The following is a 25092-nucleotide window of genomic DNA, read 5'->3' as shown; positions in this document are numbered from 1 at the left end:
AGGGTTTAGTCGTAGTAACAGTTGGATCGGCCCCCTTACTTTATTTAGCTTATATTGTCTGAAGGTTTGATCATTGGTCATTCTCCGCGTCAAGAAAGCTCTCTCTGAATCTGGGGGGGGGGGGGGGGGGGGGGGGTTAAGAGGGAAGGAGAAACACCATGGAGGAGTTCAGGTGAGATGGCGTGAGAAAAGGACATTGAGAATGAGAGAGAGAGAGCGTGAGAGAGAGATAGAGAGAGATAGGGAGAGAGAGAGAGAAAGAGGGAGAGAGAAAGAGAGAGAGGGGGGGAGAGAGAGAGAGAGAGAGAGGTGAATGGAGGGTCGAGGAGGAGCAGGTGTCCTCTGCTCACAGTTGACCGTCACCTGAACTCCGTTCACACTCTGCCTGCTGCCGTTGCTACACTTTGGATTCACGTTTCAGCAACAGTTTTGGTTTCTTAAACTGTAAATTGTATACGAGTTTGGTACTGCATGTATTTATCGACTGAACAGTCGTGTCGGCGTACCTCTTTGGAAAAGGTCCCAGTCCGGTGTCTAAAGGGAGAATAAAGTGACCGCAGAACAGCGCCCTCCTCTGGCGGCGCCAGGTACTGCGGTCCCCTCGGAGCGCCCCATTGGGCACCGAGACGGGGACTGCTGCTCTGGTATTTTAAGGTATTAATTAAAGTACATTTATGCTTTAACACTGGTCTAAATTGTACGATAGCATAAAAGCGTTTAGGGTTTTCATTCCAAGGTAGACTTATATGGGATCAAAATACCCACGTAAACGTGGGCCTACTGTGTTTGGTTTACTGCTACACTCAACTTGCAATTATCCTCTTTTTTTGTCATACAATATTTATAAAACGAGGGAATGTGGCAACTCTGTGCTCACATCGCCAAGAACACGCCTAGTAGCCTAAAAAAAGGTAAGCGTTTGTCTTTCCTCCACCTAAACCAACACTTACGCTTGTGACTCAAGTTTATAATCAGCTTCATCAGCAATATCAATTATTTGACCGACCACACGCACACTTTATTATTGGCTCCGAACAATCCTCACCGACACCCCGGGGACAGAGGTCTGCTTGGCGGGCAGGAGACGGCGGTTGGGTCGCTGGTGTGGAGGACAGCGCAACGGGCGCCCTCTAGTGGCGGCGGGGAGGACGTGCGCCCCGGGTGGTCACTCCGTGCCCGGGGGTCCTGCCGGACTAATGGATTTACCTCGCCCCCCTCCCGCCACCAGGGGGCGGGAGACAGAGCACCCTGGCTAAAATGATGTCCCTGTTGGTATCTTCCGTTAAAATACAAGTCATTACACATTTGGGATTAATACAGATGAGGTAGCATGACATAACCTAATCCTTATCTTAATTAAAATTTATATATCTGTACTTTACACATACTATATGATTTGTACTTATACAGTACAAATACATATATCCTATATTTCTGTATCTCTATCATATATCTCTATCTAAATATCTATATATCTAACACACAGTAGAGTTGCATCATATCTTAAATATTGCCATAGTTTACGTTTAGTGTGTGAATATGAATCTGAAAACCTAAACCAGTACTTGACATTAAAAGGCTGATATTGGATTGGATTGTATTGTGGTGATTCAGTGTGAACCACACAATAAAGAGCGGCAGACGACGCAGGTTTACAGTATTACAACTTTTACTCAGACAGGACAGACAAACAAAACACGAAGACCTCAGAACAGAACACAAAGAAAGAGTCCGATCCCACCGGAGTTGGAGGAAGAGAACCTGCAGCCTCTGGCCTCGGCTCCACCCGCTTGAGAGGAGGAAGAGGAGGCGGCAGAGGAGGAGAGTCTTGAGTCTCTGGCCTTCACCCCCGGGGGACGGCGGAGGAGGAGGAGGAGGAGGAGAACCTCCAGTCTCTGGCCTCGTCGGGGAGGAGGAGGAAGGAGCAGACAGCGGAGAGGACCGGGACTCTCTCCTGAGCCGACGGTTCCACAGACCCAAGCAGCGAGAATCCTATGTTTAGGGTATGGTTTCAGGGGAAGTGATCCAGAAAGTCTAAACTCTCTCCACACTCTACCCTGGAACTCTTCTGGAAATGATTAGTCATCAGCGAGAAATAAATGCTCGGAAAAATTCACCTTCTTGACCTGACTCTCCATTCATCTCTACCCCACCCACCTCTCGCTCCATCTCTACCCCACCCACCTCTCTCTCTTTCTCTCACCCCTCCCATCAAAGAACACTGCTGGCTGTGTGGACTAGTCTCAAGCAGACCCAGCCTCAAGCACCTTGACCAAGCCTGAAGCACCTAGCCTCAAGCACCTAGACCAAGCCTCAAGCACCTAGCCTCAAGCACCTAGCCTCAAGCACCTTGACCCAGCCTCAAGAACCTTGACCCAGCCTCAAGCACCTAGACCCAGCCTCAAGCACCTAGCCTCAAGCACCTTGACCCAGCCTCGAGCACCTAGACCCAGCCTCAAGCACCTTGACCCAGCCTCAAGCACCTAGCCTCAAGCACCTTGACCCAGCCTCGAGCACCTAGACCCAGCCTCAAGCACCTTGCCCCAGCCTCAAGCACCTAGACCCAGCCTCAAGCACCTAGACCCAGCCTCAAGCACCTAGACCCAGCCTCAAGCACCTAGACCCAGCCTCCAGCACCTAGACCCAGCCTCAAGCACCTAGACCCAGCCTCAAGCACCTAGACCCATGGCGCCAACAACACAGTCACACAGCCGGCCTCACGCCCATCTTAACAGATGACCGCCATCTTAACACATGACCGCCATCTTATCAAAGCCACCGCCATCTTAACAGACGCACTGCCATCTTAACACATGACCGCCATCTCAAATATGACCGCCATCTTAATGACCGTTATCTTAACAGAGGACCGCCACAGCCAATGGGGGCCACGGTTCATAACACTCGGTGCAGCGGGCTTCCCGTCAGCTGGACAGTGCTATACACATCTAGCCTAGCCTACCAAGCGGAGACCTGGGGTCGTTGTTAGGCTGGGAAAGCTTCAGCGTGTATCAAACTGACGTCCGTCACGTCACAAAGAGCTCTTTGTTTCGTCATTTCCAAACCCTTGATTTCATTTTATTCCGGTGATTTATGTTTTTGTTATTTAAAAACATTCATAAAGTATGAAAACGACATGTAAAATTAATCGAGTTGAAAACATGCCCCAACAGTTTTGGATGACGCCATGCAGTGCTTGATCTGATGTTGACAGCGTCTCTCAGTCTGGTGAACGTTTGTTATCTAATCAAGGAGTACCCGGCCTGGACCTGAAGGTCCCCACCCACCGCCAGACGCCCTTCAGACAGGGCCCTCCCACCTCCCACTCTGCCTGGCTGGGGCGCCGTCGGGATCTCATCCCTCGGCGCAGGGGGCGATGAAGCGGCGCTCAAACCACAGGTGAACGGCCTGCCCGACAACTGGGGAAGAGGCCGACGCCTCGACGACGAGGAGAACACGCATCACTTCCTTTCTCCGCAGGAAGCAGTCAGACAGAGCCCTGGAGCAGCAAGGGGGAGGAGACTAATGAACCACACCCATTCTGCAAGCCTCGAGGCATGGGCGGTCGCCTCTTGCCCCGCCCCTCACCGAGAGGAGGGGGGAGGGAACGCCAGAGTTCCAGAGCCCAGGAGGACCTCGCACCGCGACACGGTTCACCAGCACGCGTGTCGTTTGCATAAAGTCCCTGCGTTGTGTTTGCGGTTGCTGGAACTTTCAAAGGGCTGAGTGCGGGGAAAGACACGCTACTGAGTGGCAGAGGAGGAGGCAGCTCTACCGCCGCCCTGCAGGGGGACAAAAGAAGCTCCTCTCGGGGTGGGGAGCCACACGGTGTTCCGGAGGCCAGGAGGAGAGCGAGGAGCACCTCCTCAGCATCTGGGACGGGTCGGGGCTGTAAACTCAGGGGCTGCACTCCACCTGCCCACGTTGTCCAATCACAGTGGAGGACAGGTGCAGTAGCGATGTGACGAGCCAATCACAGAGGGCCGTGCCGGGTCACAGCTCCGATGGCTCCCCACATGCACCTCCTTCAGGTTTGGTTTGAGTCCGGGTCAGAGGTCACCCGGGAGACTCCCACCCGTTCCTTTTGGCGCTCGAGTTCTTTGTATTTTTTAGCAGTCTACCTACTTTTACAATTTGGCAAAGTACAACCGAAAGGATAAACCCAAACAGCCCTCCCTCTTCCGGGGGGCGATCTGTCATCTTTGAAGACATGAATTCAGCAGATGGTTCATCGCTCTCATGGTTCATCAGAGCGATGAACCATGAGGTGATTGGACAGAGTTTCGGGTGAGGGCGAGCGGGACTGCATAGCGTTCGCTGAACGGTCGTTCAGCACAGCTGGGCCTGATGTCTTATTTACAGCCTTTATAAACATGGGGTCACTGTACATCGGCAGGCAGGGGGGCCCCCACAACAGTAAGTGTTGTGGGGGGGAGAAGTGGGGTTTCAGTAAAATACTACGTTAGGATGACTTAGCGCGAGGGCTAGTATTCATGTGCCGCATAGGATTATGTTTTTAATGCTGGGGTTGACGGCAACATTGGTCACGCTGAATTGGAACCGCTCTGAAAAGAACTGCTCTGAACTGAAGCGCTCTGATCTGAACCGCTCTGAACTTAGCCGTTCTGAGCTGAACATCTCTGAACTGAACCACACTCATCTGAACCGCTCTGAACTGAACCGCTCTGAACTGAACCGCTCTGAACTGAACCCCTCTGAACTGAACCCCTCTGAACTGAACTGCTCTGAACTGAACCCCTCTGAACTGAACCGCTCTGAACTGAACCCCTCTGAACTGAACCGCTCTGAACTGAACCCCTCTGAACTGAACCGCTCTGAACTGAACCGCTCTGAACTGAACCGCTCTGAACTGAACCGCTCTGAACTGAACCGTGACAAGGTCATCATATCTGATTCCCAATCCAACCAGTGTCACCGGCGACCGACGGCATGAGGAGTAGAACGCTGTGGCCAAGGAAGTGGGGTGAGGGGGGGGCATGTGTACAGGTGGGGTCCTCATATTATTCAGGGGGGGGGGGGGTGGGGGGTCATTCAAAAGAGAGAGAAAGAAACAGCTTTTTTTTTTACACAGTTACAACTCACGAAAGTGCATACGACCCCGGGCTTCGGGGAGGGGGGGGTTTACAAAGAACACAACAGGTCAGTCTTTAGCTCGAGTCCGACCCCCGACGCCCCCGAGCTCAGAAACAACGATTCAAGTCTAGCAAAGCCCGCTGTGCGCATTTGGGTGGGGGTGCGGGAGGTTGGAGGTTAAACCTCCACCCCCCCCTCCACCCCCAACCGACTTTTCCCTGTTTTCAATGCAGTGGATAAAAGCGCTCATCTCATAAGTACAGTACTTCAAAAACGAAACTCAAACAAGTTTCTATGCAAATATATGTATGTATATATATATATATATATATATAAATATATATATATAAGACTAAAATATTCAAATGCTTACGGGATTGGATGAAGTCACAGGGGGGCGGGGCCGTACACTGGGTCTCCGATTGGCTCCTTCGGAAACCAATCGGATGTTGTGTGACGGCGGACATCTTGATTGAATTATGGGGTCAGAACAGTCTCATTAATAATGAATGCACAGAGAAGGATTCACAAATGCATTTTGCGATTTATATATAAATTACTTATGTATGTATACCGGATATCGGTATACATACCGATATCCATTTGTGTGTGCATTGAAATGTATTTGTGAGAAGAGGGTAATTTATATATAAATCACAAAATACAATTGTGAATCCTTCTCTGTGCATTCATTATTAATGAGACTGTTCTGACCCCATATTGAAATGCTACGCACGTGATTCGTTTGAAACGTACGTACACACGAAAAAAGAAATAAAACTAAAATGTAGCTTGCTGGTGCATAATGCTAACGGGCTAACGGAGCAAACCAAGTTAGCGTAGCGCTGCTTACGTGGAAGCTAAATAGCATTAGCTAGGTGGGAACCAAGAAAATAAACTTAAGACGTTTACACTTGATGCGTTCTCAGGAGGAGACAGTACTGCTGCCACGGCAACCAAGGATGGAAGAGTGTGTGTGAGTATGTGTGTGTGTTGTGTGTGTGTGTGTGTGTGTGTGTGTGTGTGTGTGTGCATGTGTGTGTGTGTGTGTGTGTTAAGACAGCTTATGGTCTTTCAGAGACAAATGATTTGAGCTTAATTTTGGCATTTGTATACAGGTAGAACAACAATGTCTGCGTCACTGTGTTTGTGTGTATGTCCGCGTGTGTGCGTCTGTGTGTGGGTCCTTGTGTCCATGTGTGTGTGTGTGTGTGTCGGTGTGTGTGTGTCCATGTGTGTGTGTGTGTGTGAGTGTGACCGTGTGTGTCCGTGTGTGTGTGTTGAGTCCAGGTCGTGTAGAACCGCGTGTCCTGTAGCCGGGTGTTGGTGGAGACCGGAGCGGAGCCGCACCCGTCTGAGTGACAGGCCGCTGTGGGCCTCCCGGCGGGCTGTAAGCCCCGGAGCGGAGGGGCAGGGGACCGGACCGGGGCCGACCCGTCTATGTGAGCTGGTGCGGGGCCTCCAGCATCTCCATGAGGAAGGTGTCGATGGGGGTGTCGCCAATCAGCTTGAAGAAGAACAGGTGCTCCAGGCACTTCAGACCAATGGAACGCAGCGCTGGCAGACGGAGGAGGAGCTTGGCAAACCTGCCGTGGGCGAGAGAGAGAGAGAGAGAGAGAGAGAGAGAGAGAGACCGACCAATCGACCGTAAAAAAAAGAATCAAGTTGTAAAATTGAAACACTCAAACCAGGAAGATTGTGGAACATTACAACGTCCAAGTACATGGGTCCAGTATGCTAGCGTTATAATGCTAGCTCCGGTATGCTAGCGTTATAATGCTAGCTCCGGTATGCTAGCGATATAATGCTAGCTCTGGTATGCTAGCGTTATTATGCTAACTCCGGTATGCTAGCGTTATAATGCTAGCTCCGGTATGCTACCTTCATCATTTTCTAATTTTATTTTTATCCCGAATTGTTACGTATTTTAAGCACATAAGCTGCTCCCACATAGCCACAAGGGGGCAGGATGGAACATATAAGCTGCAATAACTACTCCAGCCACAGATGGCAGCACCTTTAGACAGGTGAGGAAGCCGGAGCCAATACGTCACATAGGCCGCGCCTACTTGATACAAACGGGGAGCGGGAGTCAGATGAGGTCAGAGACATATGGAAGCCGTTGAGAGCCCCGGGGAAAGCCCCCCGGGGCTGTAAGACAGCTCTGCGGTATTTCTCTCCATGCGTGTTGAATACAATGCCCTCCTTTTGCTTCATAGTTACCATACCGAAATACTTTAACAAATAAAGAGAGTTAAAAGCGATCCGGTTTGAACTACTTTCTTCAAGAACACGGCAGAAGGAAATTAAGGACTTTGCCATTTTAACCATCATTAAGCGTTTAACCATCACTAGCAGCACTGGGAGACGTTAACCATCACTAGCAGCACTGGGAGTGTTTAACCATCACTAGCAGCACTGGGAGACGTTAACCATCACTAGCAGCACTGGGAGTGTTTAACCATCACTAGCAGCACTGGAAGACGTTAACCATCACTAGCAGCACTGGGAGTGTTTAACCATCACTAGCAGCACTTAGGGCTGGGCGATTAATCGAATTTGGATCGCGATTTCGATTTTAGCGTCAAACTATCACAAAACTAATATAATCGAGTTTTGAATTATTATCTTTTTGTACATTATATTAGATTTGAACATTTTCTATTTTACCATTTTGTGCATTGTTTTAAGGAGAAATTTCAAAGTTCTCAGTTACAACAGGTTTTTTTTGGGAGACATGCGAATAAATAAATCACGTTTTCAAACTCAAAGATGATCGTTTTAATAATCGGGATTTCAATATAGAACAATATAATGGTGATTATGATTTTTTCTATAATCTAGCAGCCCAAGCAGCTCTGGGAGCATGCTTGTCACACTTGACGGGTTGAATGTAGATCATATGTGTGTTACTACCTGCCCTGCTGGTCGGGGTATTTCTGCTTGCAGTAGGACTCCAGGGAAGCGTACACTCTCTCTCTCAGCATCTCCACCTCGCCGGGGCTCGACAGAGCCTTGGCATCTACACACACACAGCCAGACACACACACAACAATAAGAAACACAACAATTTTGTGTAACAATAAGAAGAATAGCAATACCCTTATACCTAGCAGTGTGTGTGTGTGTGTGTGTGTGTGTGTGTGTGTGTGTGTTTGTGTGTGTACCTGGGTTGAAGAGGATGATTGCTCGGAGACAGCCCAGCTCTGTCTTGTCCATCTGCATGTCCCTCATCTTACTAACCAGCTCTGTTAGGACTCTACAGAGGAGGAGGAGGGGGAGAGAGGGGAGAGGGGAGGAGGGGGAGAGGAGGAGGAGAAGGAGAGAGGGGAGAGGGGAGGAGGGGGAGAGGGGGAGGGGGAGGGGAGGAGGAGAGGGAGAGAGGGGAGAGGGGAGGAGGGGGAGAGGGGGAGGAGAGGGAGAGAGGGGAGAGGGGGAGGAGGGGGAGGAGAGGGAGAGAGGGGAGAGGGGGAGGAGGGGGAGAGGGGGAGGGGGGAGAGGGGAGGAGGGGGAGGAGAGGGAGAGAGGAGAGGGGAGAGGGGAGAGGGGGAGGGGAGGAGGGGGAATAGGGGGAGGGGGGAGAGGGGAGGAGGGGGAGAGAGGAGAGGGGAGAGGGGAGGGGAGAGGGGAGGAGGGGGAGAGGGGGGAGAGGGGGAGAGGGGAGAGGGGAGGAGGGGAGAGGGGGAGGGGGGAGAGGGGAGGAGGGGGAGGAGAGGGAGAGAGGAGAGGGGAGAGGGGAGAGGGGGAGGGGGAGAGGGGAGGAGGGGGAGGAGAGGGAGAGAGGAGAGGGAGAGAGGAGAGGGGAGAGGGGAGAGGGGGAGGAGAGGGAGAGAGGGGAGAGGGGAGGAGGGGGAGAGAGGAGAGGGGAGAGGGGGAGGGGGGAGAGGGGAGGAGGGGGAGGAGAGGGAGAGAGGAGAGGGGAGAGGGGAGAGGGGGGAGATGGGAGGAGGGGGAGGAGAGGGAGAGAGGGGAGAGGGGAGGAGGGGGAGAGGGGGAGGAGAGGGAGAGAGGGGAGAGGGGGAGGAGGGGGAGGAGAGGGAGAGAGGGGAGAGGGGGAGGAGGGGGAGAGGGGGAGGGGGGAGAGGGGAGGAGGGGGAGGAGAGGGAGAGAGGAGAGGGGAGAGGGGAGAGGGGGAGGGGAGGAGGGGGAATAGGGGGAGGGGGGAGAGGGGAGGAGGGGGAGAGAGGAGAGGGGAGAGGGGAGGGGAGAGGGGAGGAGGGGGAGAGGGGGGAGAGGGGGAGAGGGGAGAGGGGAGGAGGGGAGAGGGGGAGGGGGGAGAGGGGAGGAGGGGGAGGAGAGGGAGAGAGGAGAGGGGAGAGGGGAGAGGGGGAGGGGGAGAGGGGAGGAGGGGGAGGAGAGGGAGAGAGGAGAGGGAGAGAGGAGAGGGAGAGAGGGGAGAGGGGAGGAGGGGGAGAGAGGAGAGGGGAGAGGGGGAGGGGGGAGAGGGGAGGAGGGGGAGGAGAGGGAGAGAGGAGAGGGGAGAGGGGAGAGGGGGGAGAGGGGAGGAGGGGGAGGAGAGGGAGAGAGGAGAGGGAGAGAGGAGAGGGGAGAGGGGAGGAGGGGGAATAGGGGGAGGGGGGAGAGGGGAGGAGGGGGAGAGAGGAGAGGGGAGAGGGGAGGGGAGAGGGGAGGAGGGGGAGAGGGGGGAGAGGGGGAGAGGAGAGGGAGAGAGGAGAGAGGAGAGAGGAGAGAGGGGAGGAGGGGGAGAGGGGAGAGGGAGAGGAGGGGCAGGAGAGGGAGACCGGCGAGGAATGGAGAGAGGAGAGGGGGGAGAAGGGAGAAGGAATGGTGGAGTGAGGGTGACGTGAGAAAAGAGTACGGAAGAGTAGGGGAGGAGAAGGGCAAGGAAGGGGAGGAGGAAAGGGGACAGGGGGGAGAGAGGATAGGATAGGAGGGGAAGTAAGGAAGGAAAAGAGGAGAGGATCAGTGAATAAGGGGGAGGGGTTTGGGTTTAGGATAAGGGGAGACAGAAAGACGTTGATGTCGTATACCTTGGCAAACGAAGCTCGACAACCTCTTTAAAGCAAGACTTATGAAAGCAAGGTTTAAATTTGTGGATCCTCCCCAGACAATCTTGGCGTATGGGTTCATTGAGGCCATACGCATCGGCCCCTTTAACCATAACAACACCCATAGATATACACATAGATGACGTGCCCTTTGGATCGCATGCCAACGTCACCGCCGTATCGGAGAGGTCAAGAGAGCCAGAGTCCTTCTCAATCAACGTCTCAGTGCTTTTTATCCAGAACAACCACAGCTTCTCCCTTAACTTGTATTAGTCTACAGGGCGGTCTTGCCTTCCCCAACATGGCGGCCACGTTGACGCATGGCAACAACAGGATGCAGCAGCCACTGCAGCGTCCATGTTGGTGCGTCGCCCCGGACAACGGCTCTGTGTCACATCGTTGTATGTGTGACAACGGGAGAGGATACCAGCATTTCTTCCCGCCCGAGGAGCGTCATAACATCCTGCCTTCTTCCCTGTGGTTGGTTGAAACTCTCCTGTCAGTCAAGTTGGGGGGGAATAGTCATTCTAAAGAGCCCGAGGGCCCCGAGGACACAGCGCCTATAGGAGACGTCCTCCTGTCCGCTGAGGGCCCCCAGGAGGACTGGGGGCCCGGGTCTAAAGCTGGTGCGATAATGATGCTGGTATCGGAAATTCCTCCGATACTGCCTAAAATGCTGTATCGGGTATCGGCGAGTACGCAAGTTTATGCGCCGACATACCATCACGTCGAGCTCATTTACTACACAGGCAGAGAACATCACACACACTAGCGTTGTGCTGCGTTCGTTTACAGTCTGAGGTGGGATGTCGGAGTAGGAAACGTGTCATCTCCAACCTACGTGCGTTCGAGCTACCAAGTTGGAAAAAGCATGGATGCTCACGCTTAACTAGAATAATACAAATTAATTTTAGATTATAGATGTAAATGATCAAGTTCTGAACAGAGATATTGTCGACAGTAAGTGAACCGACTATACACTGCTCTCATCGTAAAAGAACCCTTCAATAACAACAAGTGCTTTTAGTAGATACAATGCTAGACGGTGCATCGGTATGTACTCGGAATCGGCCCAAGTTCAGGAATCGGAAAGGAACAATTTGATCAGAACATCTCTAGTCCCGAAGGAGGCTCCAAGGGAAGCCCTCCATCGTAATCCAACCTATCAGGATGGTATGTTCTCCCGGTTCCCTGTAGGTCACCTCCTCGTACAGGGGTCCAGGTGTTCACACAAGACCAGTGTCTACACGTCGGGTTCTTCGGGTGCAGGGAGACACGTTCAGGTTTCAGGAATGCAAAACGTGGCAGTGCCATTGACTAAATCATGCATTTTGCTGAATTCGGCAAAAAGGCGTCTCATGCTGCCCCTGTACATCCAAGAAGCAGGAAGTGCTGTGCTTGATGTCACCAAGGCTAGCCCAGCTATGAGGGGAAGGGGCGGGGCCGACTAAGGGAGGTTTGGAGCAGCAGCTAGAAGTGTGGGTAACATCCGGTAGCGAGGAAGAGGTTAGCCGATGTAATTTCCAGGATATCACAGGCTAGCTTACATAACAGGCTAACTTACGTCAGAGGCTAGCTTACATCACAGGCTAGCTTCCATTACAGGCTAGCTTATGTCAGAGGCTAGCTAAGGTCACAGGCTAGCTTAGGTCACAGGCTAGCTTAGGGCACAGGCTAGCTTACGTACCAGGCAAGCTAACATCAGCAGTTGGCTACCATCTTTTGGAGCTAAAACCACAGATCGGCTCATGTCCCAGGCTAGCCAGCAACACATTGTGTTTAGTGTGGTAGCACCGATACCTCCTGTCACACTACGGCCATGCCACACTTGTGTGTATATATGATTTATGTTAATCAAAGGGTGGGATGTGGGTGTTTGCATGTGTGTGTGTGTGTGTGTGTAGTGGCATCATTACCTGTCATATATGGCCCCAACCTCTGCATTGTGCACACTCTCCCTGTGTGTTCAATCACAACGTGTTATGTTATACAGTGTCACATGTACCATAACCCTAACCCTAACCCCAGCACAGTCAGAGAACTTGAACCCCATTACAGGAGCATAACCCAAACCCATTACAGCCACATTATTCCTGACCGTAACCCTCGCCCAGCTGTGCTCTGCTCTCTATTGGTCTGGCCTGCCTGGGATATCCAGCTCTGCTCTCTATTGGTCTGGTCTACCAGGGTTGTCCAGCTCTGCTCTCTATTGGTCTGGTCTACCAGGGTGGTCCAGCTCTGCTCTCTATTGGTCTGGCCTGGCAGGGTGGTCCAGCTCTGCTCTCTATTGGTCTGGCCTGGCAGGGTGGTCCAGCTCTGCTCTCTATTGGTCTGGCCTGGCAGGGTGGTCCAGCTCTGCTCTCTATTGGTCTGGCCTGGCAGGGTGTTCCAGCTCTGCTCTCTATTGGTCTGGCCTGGCAGGGTGGTCCAGCTCTGCTCTCTATTGGTCTGGCCTGGCAGGGTGGTCCAGCTCTGCTCTCTATTGGTCTGGTCTACCAGGGTGATCCAGCTCTGTTCTCTATTGGTCATTCTTTCAGGTGTAGATAATATGACTAGTTAAAGACCTTTTAGCATGGATGAATTGTGTAAATGTAAAGTGTTCTCAAATTTTAACAAAAGATACCACACATTAAACCTAAACGCAAGCTGAATCCACAGAGCTATGTTAAATACAAGGCATTAGTGTGAATGCATGTAGCTCTTTTTTTCTCCTTCCACGGCCTGTTTTCAGGTCGGTGCTATGATGAGCTAGCCCCCGTTAGCATGTGCTAGCTCCCGTTAGCAGGAGCTAGCTCCCGTTCCTCCAGGCCTGGTGCGGCAGTGAGCCAAGCCGCCTTCAGTGAGGTTCAGCAGAGCTCCGCCCGGCCCCACCCATAGGGTGGAGAAGGCCCACAGGAAGGGGCGTGGCAGACTGTTTTAAGGTGAAGATTGTGAGAGTGTGATTGGCCGTTATAAGCCGTTTTGAATAATCGTCCTCTTCTGACATCACAAGTGGGCGTGTCCACCTAGATGTATGACGGATAGATGAGCAACGTTTGCTACGGTCCACTGGGTAGACTGATCTATCCGGCACACATCTAGGTGGACACGCCCAGTTGTGATGTCAGAAGTGGCAGATTTTTCAAAACGGCTTATAACGGCCAATCACACTCACACCTGGTGGCATAATAGGTCACCTTTAAGCGCTAAGGAACAGCAAAGCATTAGCCGAATAGTGTGCGTGAAGATTGTTAGCGGGTAAAATCGTCAGGCTGGTAATTAGAGAAGCAGAGCTATGCCTTTTTGCATCGATCTCAGCGTGGATCAACGAGCTGTGATGTTAGGGTGAAGGATCGTGTTCTGCTGCTAGTCAGACAGGAACCTGAGGTGTCGAGAAGAGGAGATATATCAATGGGCTAACTTAGCCTAGCTTACCATTAGTCTCATGAGTGTGTGCATGAATTTGTGTGTGTTGAAGTAGACGTCTACAGAGGTTGTGGTAAAAGGCCAGTGTGTGTGTGTGTGTGTGTGTGTGTGTGTGTGTGTGTGTGTGTGTCATTAGTCACACACATGTCCAGCATGTGAATAACCAAGCAACCATTTGTAAAGCAGTGACAGCCTCTCAGCCAGTCAGAGCCCGCCTACAATGCAGCCGCAGCCAATCAGAGGCAAAGACAAAGCACGACTTCCTGCCACCTCAACCAATGGCTGTGACCGGCCAATCGGTGTGGCCCGACAACTCCCACTAAACCAAGCAGACCAGGTCAAGAGACAGAATCGTGTGGTTGGGTCTGTAAGTGTATGATTGTATGTGTTTATGTGTGTGTGTGTTTCTTTAAATAAGTGTGTGTGTGTGTGTGTTTGTTTAAATAAGTGTGTGTGTGTGTGTGTTTATGTGCGTGTGTGTGTGTGTGTGTGTGTGCCAGTGTCTGTGTGCATTTGTTTATGTGAGTGGGTGTGTGTGTTTCTTTAAATAAGTGTGTGTGTGTGTTTATGTGTGTGTGTGTGTGTGTGTGTGCGTGCGTGTGTGTGCGTTTATGTGTGTGTGCGTGTGCCAGTGTCTGCGTGAGTTTGTTTATGTGACTGTGCGAGCGTTTCCTTATGTGCGGGTTCACGTGCGTTTGTGTGTGTGCGTGCGTTTCTTTAAATAAGTGTGTGCGTGCGTGTGTGTGCGTGCTACCTGTCGAAGATGGCGCCCACCCCGGCGCTGTGCGCGCTGTTGCGGTGCACGTGGAGGCCGGTAGCCAGCAGGATGCCGTCCTTCACCGTGATGGAGCGGTGGGAGAAGGACGCGATCAGCAGCTCGTTCCAGCCTGGACACACACACACGCGCACGCACACACGCACTTATTTAAAGAAACGCACAAACGCACATATACCGCTTTTTGCCCGTGGGTTCGTGTACCAGTGAGTGTGTAGCAGTGTGCGTACCAGTGTGTGTGTACCAGTGAGTGAGTGAGTGAGTGAGTGTGTGTGTCTCCAGTGAGTGAGTGAGTGTGTTTGTACCAGGGAGTGTCTACCAGTGTGTTTGTACCAGTGAGTGTGTGTGTGTGTGTGTGTGTGTGTGTGTGTGTGTGTGTGTGTGTGTGTGTGTGTGTCTCCAGGGAGTGAGTGAGTGTGTATCAGTGTGTGTGTACCAGCGAGTGTGTACAAGTGAGTGAGTGAGTGAGTGAGTGTGTACCAGCGAGTGTGTGTGAGTGAGTGAGTGAGTGAGTGTGTATCAGTGTGTGTGTACCAGCGAGTGTGTACCAGTGAGTGAGTGAGTGTGTACCAGTTTGTGTGTACCAGTGAGTGAGTGAGTGTGTACCAGTGAGTGAGTGTGTACCTGCTCTCAGCAGGATGACCTGGTCGTCCATGGTGAGCTCGCTGAAGTGGGGGACCCTCTTGGCCCACTCCACTAGCGTGAACAGCTGCTTGTCCGCCGCCTGGCAGATGTTGGTGACTGGGTCGTTGGGCTGCGGGACACACACACACAGATACATCGATATATGTGCACACACACACATAGATATATGTTCACACACACACACTTGCAGCGGACTCACGGAGCTCCCTCCGGACGTGCCGTCGGCGTGGAGCTCCGTTTTCTGCTCCACCGCCATCTCGGCCTCCAGGATCTTCTCCACGGGCATCTCCTCGTTGACCCCGCTGGACGACTCCACCTCCCCCTCGCGCTCCTTGTTCCTCTGACGCTCCTCCTGCACCGCTGGGGGGAGAGGAGAGGGGGGGGAGGACAGAAAGGGAGGGAGGGAGGAGGAGGAGGAGGGAAAGGGAGGGGGGAGGAGAGAGGAGGAGGAGGGAGGGAGGGAGGAGGAGAGAGGCGGGAGGGGAGAGGACGGAAAGGGTGGAAGAGAGGGAAGAGGAACAGGAGAGGAGAGAACCGGAGGAGATAGACAGAAAAAAATGGATAAAGGAGGGAGAAGAAAGATGGAGGAGAGATGGAGGAGGAAGAGAAGGGACGAAGGGAGAGGAGAGATGAAGGAGGGAGAGGATAGAGATGAAGGAGAAAGAGGAGAGCGATGAAGGAGGAAGAGAAGAGAAATTGAGGAGGGATAAAGGAGGGAGAGAGGAGAGGTGTTAAAACACAGAGAGGGAAAACGGACAGACGAATGAAGATAAGAAAGAAAGAAAGGGGAAAAAGGGGAGGAGCCCCAGGGAAGGAGGAGCAAGAAGGCGTTGACAGAAAGAGAGGTGACAGGACGAAGGGGAGGAGATTAGGAGAAGAGCGTTGAACAGGCCCAGGAGAGGAGGAAGGGAAGGGATAAAGGAGAATATAACAAAGGTTGGTTGGTCGGAGCTCTCTCTCGCTCAGGTCGGCTCTCATTCAAAACCTCAGAGCTCAAAGATCCACACTAGAGGCCAGAGCAAATCTGTCTTCCCAACTAATCTCAAACACCTCACTAAATACTAAACACGCTAGATTAATTGATCAATTAATTTTTATAATTAATTAAACCAACGTATCACTGTCCCTGTAAATCAGCCCAGCAACATAACATAAACATAAGTATAAACATACAAAGTAATATTTTCTGGTGCTTATGGTCCATCTCTGAGAGGAGGCATGAAGCCAAGGACGGTTTTTAAAGGTCCCACAACATGCCACCAGTTGTGGTGTGATTAGCCGTTACAAGCCGTTTTGAAAATCTGTCCCTTATGACACCACAAGTGGGCGTGTCCACCTAGATGTGTGCTGGATAGATCAGTCTACCAGCCTACCCAGTGGACCGTAGCAAACGTTGCTCATCCGTCCGTCACACATCTAGGTGGACACACCCACTCGTGATGTCATAAGAGACCGATTTTCCAAACGGCTCGTAACGGCTAATCACACTCACACCTGGTGGCATGCCATGGGACCTTTAAAACATTTAAAAACCTACACCTGAATATACATTTCAACACACCACACAGGCATCCAGAGCCCTCCCATCCCTCCCCCCTCCCTTCTCCTTACATCTCTGACGTTCATCTTGGACCACTACGGACGGACGGAGAGGGGGAGAGAGAGAACGGGGAGAAAAACAAAGAGGGAGACAGAGGGACATGGGGTTAGTGTTTCAAGAGTCCACCCACCCCCTCGTTCTCACCGCCGGCCACGTTCTGTCCATCCCCTTCATACGAACCCTGACCTGACCCCTAGACCTAAACTATGACCCCTGACCCCTAACCCTAACTCGACCCCTAACCATGAGCCCTGACCCCTTACCGTGACCCCTAAACCTAACTATGACCCCTGACCGGATCCCTAACCATGACCCCTCACCCTGACCCCTAACCATAACCCCTAACCCTAACTCGACCCCTAACCATGAGCTCTGACCCCTGACCCTGACCCCTAAACCTAACTATGACCCCTGACCGGATCCCTAACCATGACCCCTTAGACTGACCCTTAACCCTAACCCTGACCCTTAAACCTAACCATGACCCTTAATCACAACCTAGACCCTTAAACCTAACCCTTTAAACCTAACCATGACCCTTAACCCTTAACCCTTAACCCTGACCCGAATCATGGTGACTGCAGCGCAAAACTGGACCTTTCAGGGTTAAACTAGAGAGCAGAGTCTAAACCTTCTACTCCCGGGTCTGCAGGAGCCGAACAGGATAGTCTAGTGGTCCGAGCCCCTGGGTTCTGGGTTCGATCCCCAATGTCCGCAGTCTACCCCTACCTGAAAAAAACAAAACCTGCCCTTCCCTGTGCCTAAGTGACATCACAAGTGGGCGTGTCCACCTAGACGTATGCTGCATAGATCGGTCTACCAGCCTACCCAGTGGGCAGTACCAGCCGGTAGGCTTATCTATCCATCATAGATCTAGGCGGGCCATCCCAATCTGTGTGTGTGTGCGTGTGCGTGTGTGTGTGCGTGTGCGTGTGCGTGTGCGTGTGCGTGTGCGTGTGCGTGTGCGTGTGCGTGTGCGTGTGTCCGTCCCTACCCTCTCTCTTCATGCCCATGGCCAGGCACTTCTGGTAGCGGCAGTACTGGCAGCGGTTCCTCTGCCTCTTGTCCACCAGACACTCCTTGTTGTCCCTGCAGGTGTAGCTCAGGTCCTTCCTCACCGTGCGCTTGAAGAAGCCCTTGCACCCCTCACAGCTGTACACGCCGTAGTGCTTCCCTGGGGAGTTGAGGAGGAGGAGGAGGAGGAGGAGGAGGAGATTTACGTTTACATTAAGAGCATTTGGCTGACGCTTTTATCCAAAAGCGCACATTTGTCAGAAGAAAGAGAAACAACAATAAATCGCTGTCGGTACAGTAAGATTGTTCATAGAACCAAGTGCCAAGCACTCACCATCACCAGGTTAACCCGTTCCCCTCGTACAACAGAGATAGCTAGGAAAAGATGCTACACAACGCAACAAAAAGCACTAATTTTTAGTGCCCGGACGTACAACATACAATAAGTGCGCCATAAGGAGGAGGTGGAGGAGAGACCAACAGGAGGAGAGACGAGTGTTAGATACGATGAACACCTTCAGATCTGCCCTCATAACAAACAGACCACAGCTACCGAATGCTCGGCCTAGATTAGACCCATGGCAGGACCTGTGTGTTTAGGTCGGTTCAGGGTGGGTACCCTAACAGAACAGAGGGGGTACCCTAACAGAACAGAGGGGGTACCCTAGCAGAACAGAGGGGGTACCCTAACAGAACAGAGGGGGTACCCTAACAGAACACAGGGGGTACCCTAACAGAACAGAGGGGGGTACCCTAACAGAACAGAGGGGGTACCCTAACAGAACAGAGGGGGTACCCTAACAGAACAGAGGGGGGTACCCTAACAGAACAGAGGGTACCCTGACAGAACAGAGGGGGGTACCCTAACAGAACAGAGGGTACCCTAACAGAACAGAGGGGGTACCCTAACAGAACACAGGGGGTACCCTAGCAGAACAGAGGGGGTACCCTAACAGAACAGAGGGGGGTACCCTAACAGAACAGAGGGTACCCTAACAGAACAGAGGGGGTACCCTAGCAGAACAGAGGGGGTACCCTAGCAGAACAGGGGGGGTACCCTAACAGAACAGAGGGGGTACCCTAACAGAACAGAGGGGGTACCCTAACAGAACAGAGGGGGTACCCTAACAGAACAGAGGGGGTACCCTAGCAGAACAGAGGGGGTACCCTAACAGAACAGAGGGGGTACCCTAACAGAACAGAGGGGGTACCCTAACAGAACAGAGGGGTGTACCCTGACAGAACAGAGAGGGTACCCTAACAGAACACAGGGGGTACCCTAACAGAACAGAGGGGGGTACCCTAACAGAACAGAGGGGGTACCCTAACAGAACAGAGGGGGGTACCCTAACAGAACAGAGGGTACCCTGACAGAACAGAGGGGGGTACCCTAACAGAACAGAGGGTACCCTAACAGAACACAGGGGGTACCCTAGCAGAACAGAGGGGGTACCCTAACAGAACAGAGGGGGGTACCCTAACAGAACAGAGGGGGTACCCTAACAGAACAGAGGGGGTACCCTAACAGAACAGAGGGGGTACCCTAACAGAACAGAGGGGGTACCCTAACAGAACACAGGGGGTACCCTAACAGAACAGAGGGGGTACCCTAACAGAACAGAGGGGGTACCCTAACAGAACAGAGGGGGTACCCTAGCAGAACAGAGGGGGTACCCTAACAGAACAGAGGGGGTACCCTGACAGAACAGAGGGGGTACCCTGACAGAACAGAGGGGTGTACCCTGACAGAACAGAGAGGGTACCCTAACAGAACACAGGGGGTACCCTAACAGAACAGAGGGGGGTACCCTAACAGAACAGAGGGGGTACCCTAACAGAACAGAGGGGGTACCCTAACAGAACAGAGGGGGTACCCTAACAGAACAGAGGGGGTACCCTAACAGAACAGAGGGGGTACCCTAACAGAACAGAGGGGGTACCCTAGCAGAACAGAGGGGGTACCCTAACAGAACAGAGGGGGTACCCTAACAGAACAGAGGGGGTACCCTAACAGAACAGAGGGGTGTACCCTGACAGAACAGAGAGGGTACCCTAACAGAACACAGGGGGTACCCTAACAGAACAGAGGGGGGTACCCTAACAGAACAGAGGGGGTACCCTAACAGAACAGAGGGGGTACCCTAACAGAACAGAGGGGGTACCCTGACAGAACACAGGGGGTACCCTAACAGAACACAGGGGGTACCCTAGCAGAACAGAGGGGGTACCCTAACAGAACAGAGGGGGTACCCTAACAGAACAGAGGGGGTACCCTAACAGAACAGAGGGGGGTACCCTAACAGAACAGAGGGTACCCTAACAGAACAGAGGGGGTACCCTAACAGAACAGAGGGGGTACCCTAGCAGAACAGGGGGGGTACCCTGACAGAACAGAGGGTACCCTAACAGAACAGAGGGTACCCTGACAGAACAGAGGGTACCCTGACAGAACAGAGGGTACCCTAACAGAACAGAGGGGGGTACCCTAACAGAACAGAGGGTACCCTGACAGAACAGAGGGGGGTACCCTAACAGAAGAGAGGGTACCCTAACAGATCAGAGGTTCAGGGTGGGTCCCCAGGTAGGGACAGAGGGGGGTCCCTGGTAGGGACAGAGGGGGGTCCCTGGTAGGGACAGAGGGGGGTCCCCAGGTAGGGACAGAGGGGGGTCCCTGGTAGGGACAGAGGGGGGTCCCCAGGTAGGGACAGAGGGGGGTCCCTGGTAGGGACAGAGGGAGGGGGGCCTCACCGGAGGAGCGATCTCCACAGATGGCGCAGAGGCGCTTCTGGGCCAGCATGGGGCCGGGGCTGTGGGGAGACAGCTTCACACCGAACGGCGGCTTCACGTCGTCAGAGCTGCTCACCGCGTGAAGCCCGGACAGGGTCACCGTCGAGTTGATCTGAGGGCGAGAGACACAGAGAGAGAGAGAGAGAGAGAGAGAGAGAGAGAGAGAGAGAGAGAGAGAGAGAGAGAGAAAGAAAGAGAGAGAGAGAGAGAGAGACGTTTTTGAATACCCAGTGTTTTCCAGCCTTTTACAGCTGAGGGGGTCGCCTAAAGCAACACATGCATGCAAAAAAGACAAACATATATATATATATATATCTTAAGATTAAAAAAAATATTTAGATATATATATATATATCTCTTAAAAAAATATATAAATATTTTAAAAGTTAAAAAAATCACAGATTAATTCACTTTATTAATTATCGATTATTATTATTTAATATACAGTCTGTAAAAAATATGTATCTTAAAAAATATATATATACATTATTATATAATATTTATATATATATATATATACATTATATATATATACATATATCAATATTTTAAAAGTCAAGGAAAAAATCACAGATTAATTCACTTTATTAATTATCGATTAGTATTATTTAACATACAGAGTCTGTAGTCTCGCCCTGGCCCTTAGTGTACGCACTTATCTTATGTCGTACGTCCTGGCACTTAAAAATAGTATTCATCATGGTGTAGCGTCTTAGCCTAGCTGTCTCTGGTGTGTACGGGGAACGGGTCAACCTAGCGACGGTTAGTGCTCGGCACTCGGTTCTATGAACATCCTCACTGCACCGACAGCCGTACATCAGCGCTATGGTTTCTCTTTCTTCTGACCAATGTACTTATTGTAAGACGCTTTGGATTACAGCGTCTGCTAAACGCCCTGAATGTAAATGTGAACGTGTTATCCTCTCCGTGTTGCGAGGGGGCATGGCCCCCCCGGGCTCACCTGGGGGCTGCTGATGGGGCCATAGCCCACCGAGGGGGTGCCCGGCAGACAGGGCGAGCCCAGGGAGGAGCTGATGACGGAGAAGGGGGACCCCATGCTGCTGATGGGGCTGTTGACCCCAGGGGAGGTGACCGGGGGCGGGGAGGTCATGGAGGCGGCCGCGGACAGGCCCTGGGGCGGCGACCGCTGGCCCGGCGGGGGGGAGGAGACGGACGAACTGTCGGGGCTTCGGGAATCTGGCAGAGGGGCGGGAGACGGAGGGGGTGGTGATGGTGGTGGGCGTTCAGGGTACACACACACACACACACACACACACACACACACACACAAAGACACAGACAGGGAGAGGGAGAGGAAGAGGGAGAGAGAAAGATAGACAGACCCACAGAGAGACAGACAGACCCACAGAGAGAGAGAGAAAGATAGACAGACAGATACACACACAGAGCGAGAGACCGACGGAGAGACTGTGATTCTATGGAGTCCTAGTGGCCGTTAGCTGCCCACAGTTTGCTCTTTGGCTCATAAACAAGACAACACGTTTGGCAGCTCAGTCAACGTCCAGTAAAATATACAGATTAATATCCAGCACAGTAACATGTGGTTTCCTTGCATGCATATCAGTAGCATTAAGGCTTATTGGGGGAATTTCGTGAAATGCACTGAAGGGCTACGGGTGCTGCTCACCTCTGCTGTCTCCCATGGTGGACACACTGTTGCCTCACGGCCAGACCAAGCTACCCGTCCGACGTCACTCTTCGGCGGCCCGCCACCAAACTCTAGACCGCGGACTGAGGCCCGGGCCGGGGGAGTTTTGGCTAACCAAAGACGGGGGGCTAAAACGGCAGACACAACGGAGGCGGCGGTGGGGGACAAAGTGCACAACAGTCAACAACCGAAACACAAACACCACTTTCGCTAAACGTGCCACTTACGTAACGCTAGGCACGGCTTGTAAACACCGTTACGACAGTGACCGAGCCTAGCGGACCTACTGCGCGTCTCCACGGCGCAGACCCACGGCGGTCCGCGTCCAGCTCGAGCGCAGACACATGTCTCGAGCGCGGACGCACGTCCGCGCTCGAGACATTTGTCCGCGCTCGAGCGGGACGCCGACGCATGTCTCGAGCGCGGGCAAGACATGTCCGCGATGCGTTCGAGCTGGACGCGGACATGTGTCCGCGCTCGAGACATATCCGCGTCCCGCTCGAGCTGGACGCGGACATGTGTCCGGGCTCGAGACATGTCCGCGTCCCGCTCGAACCATCCGCACGTCACTTTAACTCATCGTCCAGGCTGCTAACGCTAATACGAGCAGCGATCAGCTCGCATGCATCTCAAAGCAAAAGTAACCCAACGTATGTTGTCTATAACGCCGTTGTTACCGCCGAGCCGCGGTGGCGACGCACCGTTAGACGGACGCGGCTAGAAGTTCGTACACGGATATATAAGCATGTAAACACGGACTACTAACGTTTTGACGGCCACGATTCTTCGCATGAAATTATGTGGCGACTAGGCCCCGTGTGCGCTTGCGTGTGTGTGTGTGTGCGTGTGCGTGTGTGTGGCCCCCTCCCTTCCATGCAACTATGAAAACATAATGTGTTTCGGGATTTTTCTGCAATTGCAACATGGGTCCGAGAATGACTTGCAGAGTCGGTTGCAGAGTCACTGAGAAACAAGGAGGTCAAGGGGTCACCCCATGTGAGTCACCCCATGTCACTCATTCATTCACATTCAGGGTATTTAGCAGAAGCTTTTATCCAAAGCGACTTACAATGAGTACATTTGTCAGATTAAAGAGGAACAACAATATATCGCTGTCGTAGCACTAAAGATGTGTCATTAAAGCATTAAAGTGCCAATCATCGCAATAACTTCCTCTATTTAATAATAATTTATCTGACCTATTTATCCAAATTGCTGACAATAACCATAAACACCTGTCTTTAATGCGCAGGAAACGTTTGAGGGCTAAGCGGACAAAGGCATCGAGAGGGCTTTTGTGACAAGACTCTGTGACTTTGAGTGTTTCTGTAACAGGGGTTGGGTGTGTACCTAGTGTTTTGTTTGCATAAGACTTTTTATTATTTTATATCCCTCTCCTCAGCCATGTCCCAAATGGTTCATTCCAGTTCCGGTATCAGTGGTTCTCCAACGGGGGTATGCCTACCCCTAGGGGTAATGCAGGGGTAACAAAATAACCTGAGCAAGTTGAAAATCTGAAAGCTAGACAATAGAAAATTGAAAAAACGCACAAATGAATGGAACGTAAATCTGTAAACATGGAGAAAGGACAATCTGTGAAAAAGTAGTTGTAATTTTCAGGAACAATATATTTGAATTGGATCCACCTCTATCTGCTCTCACCCTCCCCTGGAGGGGGTCACCTCTATCTGCTCTGACCCTCCCCTGGAGGGGGTCACCTCTATCTGCTCTGACCCTCCCCTGGAGGGGGTCACCTCTATCTGCTCTCACCCTCCCCTGGAGGGGGTCACCTCTATCTGCTCTCACCCTCCCCTGGAGGGGGTCACCTCTATCTGCTCTGACCCTCCCCTGGAGGGGGTCACCTCTATCTGCTCTGACCCTCCCCTGGAGGGGGTCACCTCTATCTGCTCTGACCCTCCCCTGGAGGGGGTCACCTCTATCTGCTCTCACCCTCCCCTGGAGGGGGTCACCTCTATCTGCTCTCACCCTCCCCTGGCGATGTGATTCTTTTGTGGAGAGAAATCAGCCAACACTTGCATGAAGTACAAGCCCATGTTTCTCACTAAATTGTGAGTATTTGCACCCTTTTAATGTTCAGGTTTACACTGCCAACTAAGATAAACATAAAGTATATAATTAAAGTATTCATGTAAATTTAATTTTATTTTGTGCCGTTGAAGGGTACTCAGGTGAAATGATATCGTAGAGGGGCCACAATATTAGAGAGGTTTGAGAACCACAGCCCTAACGGCCCTAACTTAAGAAGCCTACAAGGAGGAAGCTGGAGCTCACATCACGTTGAGCGACGGATAAGTCGTTTAACTGTTAAACCTGCAATCATATTACTCAGAATATAAATATCATTATCTGTCTGACCTTGAAGCCCGTTGTGTGTTGCTGATAGTCACATGACCTACAGAACAATATCAGGGGCGGGGGGAGTGCGGTAAACTGTGTGGAACCTGGCTCAGGTGGTTATCACGCAGGTTGGCGCAGGTGTAGAAGTCGTCCCTCAGAATGGCCTCCTCAGCTCTGCTCTCGTCTCTCCTGCTGCTCTCTCTCTCAGGGATCCTCGCCCAAAGTAAGCCTGGAAACAACCTCCAAACACATTCAGACCTCCCTCCCCACACCTGTTTGGTTCAATGTGACGATAGGTCATTTATGTTTTGTCTTTACGTGTGTTTGTCTTAAGTACCTGAATATTGACTGTGATACACTGTTTAGGACTTGAAGATGTAAAGTACTGTTTTCTAAAGGGTCGCCATGTTTTGAGTTGAGTAGAGCATAATGGTACTTTGTTTGCAAACCTTGCTGAACACAAAACAAAGTAGCCACTCATTGTCCACAACATGGCGCCGTTCTGTGGTGAGCTTGGTCTTTAATGATCCACCAACTGTGACCAGATGGAGGCCAGCTGCCCTTCAACCTGGTGGTGGTGAACAACCAACCCAACAGCAATCCAATGATGTACTCCGCACACGCCCCGCCCGGAGGTGTTCTGTTCGGGGCCATGACCAAGCTCGCCAATGCAACCAACTCAGACTTTACGTAAGTCAAGATTGATTGGTCGAACATGTTTCTTTTTGCTTAGGGG

At 52.0% G+C, this 25092-nt stretch overlaps 1 protein-coding gene across 3 annotated transcripts; it reads right to left on the bottom strand.

Moving 5' to 3' along the window:
- Positions 1-2196: 2196 nt before the first annotated feature.
- Positions 2197-22267, bottom strand: rxrba (retinoid x receptor, beta a; the record flags this gene model as incomplete). Of its 3 annotated transcripts, XM_079749070.1 has the most annotated exons (12): positions 21978-22267; positions 21291-21526; positions 20291-20441; positions 17523-17702; positions 16540-16563; positions 15128-15288; positions 14908-15037; positions 14263-14395; positions 12020-12061; positions 8262-8353; positions 8011-8116; positions 2197-6680 (listed from the first exon to the last, which is right to left on the bottom strand). In XM_079749070.1, exons 1-12 carry the CDS (start codon positions 21991-21993, stop codon positions 6533-6535), a joined length of 1419 nt encoding a protein of 472 aa, XP_079605196.1. In that variant the 5' UTR covers positions 21994-22267. The 3 variants fall into 3 exon arrangements, with proteins under 3 accessions (XP_079605196.1, XP_079605197.1, XP_079605198.1); XM_079749071.1 differs by lacking the exon at positions 12020-12061; XM_079749072.1 differs by lacking the exons at positions 2197-6680; positions 12020-12061 and having other exon boundaries at positions 8007-8116.
- Between the last annotated feature and the right edge of the window lie 2825 nt (positions 22268-25092).

This window comes from Pollachius pollachius, assembly GCF_949987615.1.
Source record: "Pollachius pollachius genome assembly, chromosome: 13".
NCBI classification, from domain to species: Eukaryota; Metazoa; Chordata; class Actinopteri; order Gadiformes; family Gadidae; genus Pollachius; species Pollachius pollachius.
Note: the sequence above shows the minus strand (reverse complement) of the source record. Positions and strands in the feature narration are given on the sequence as shown.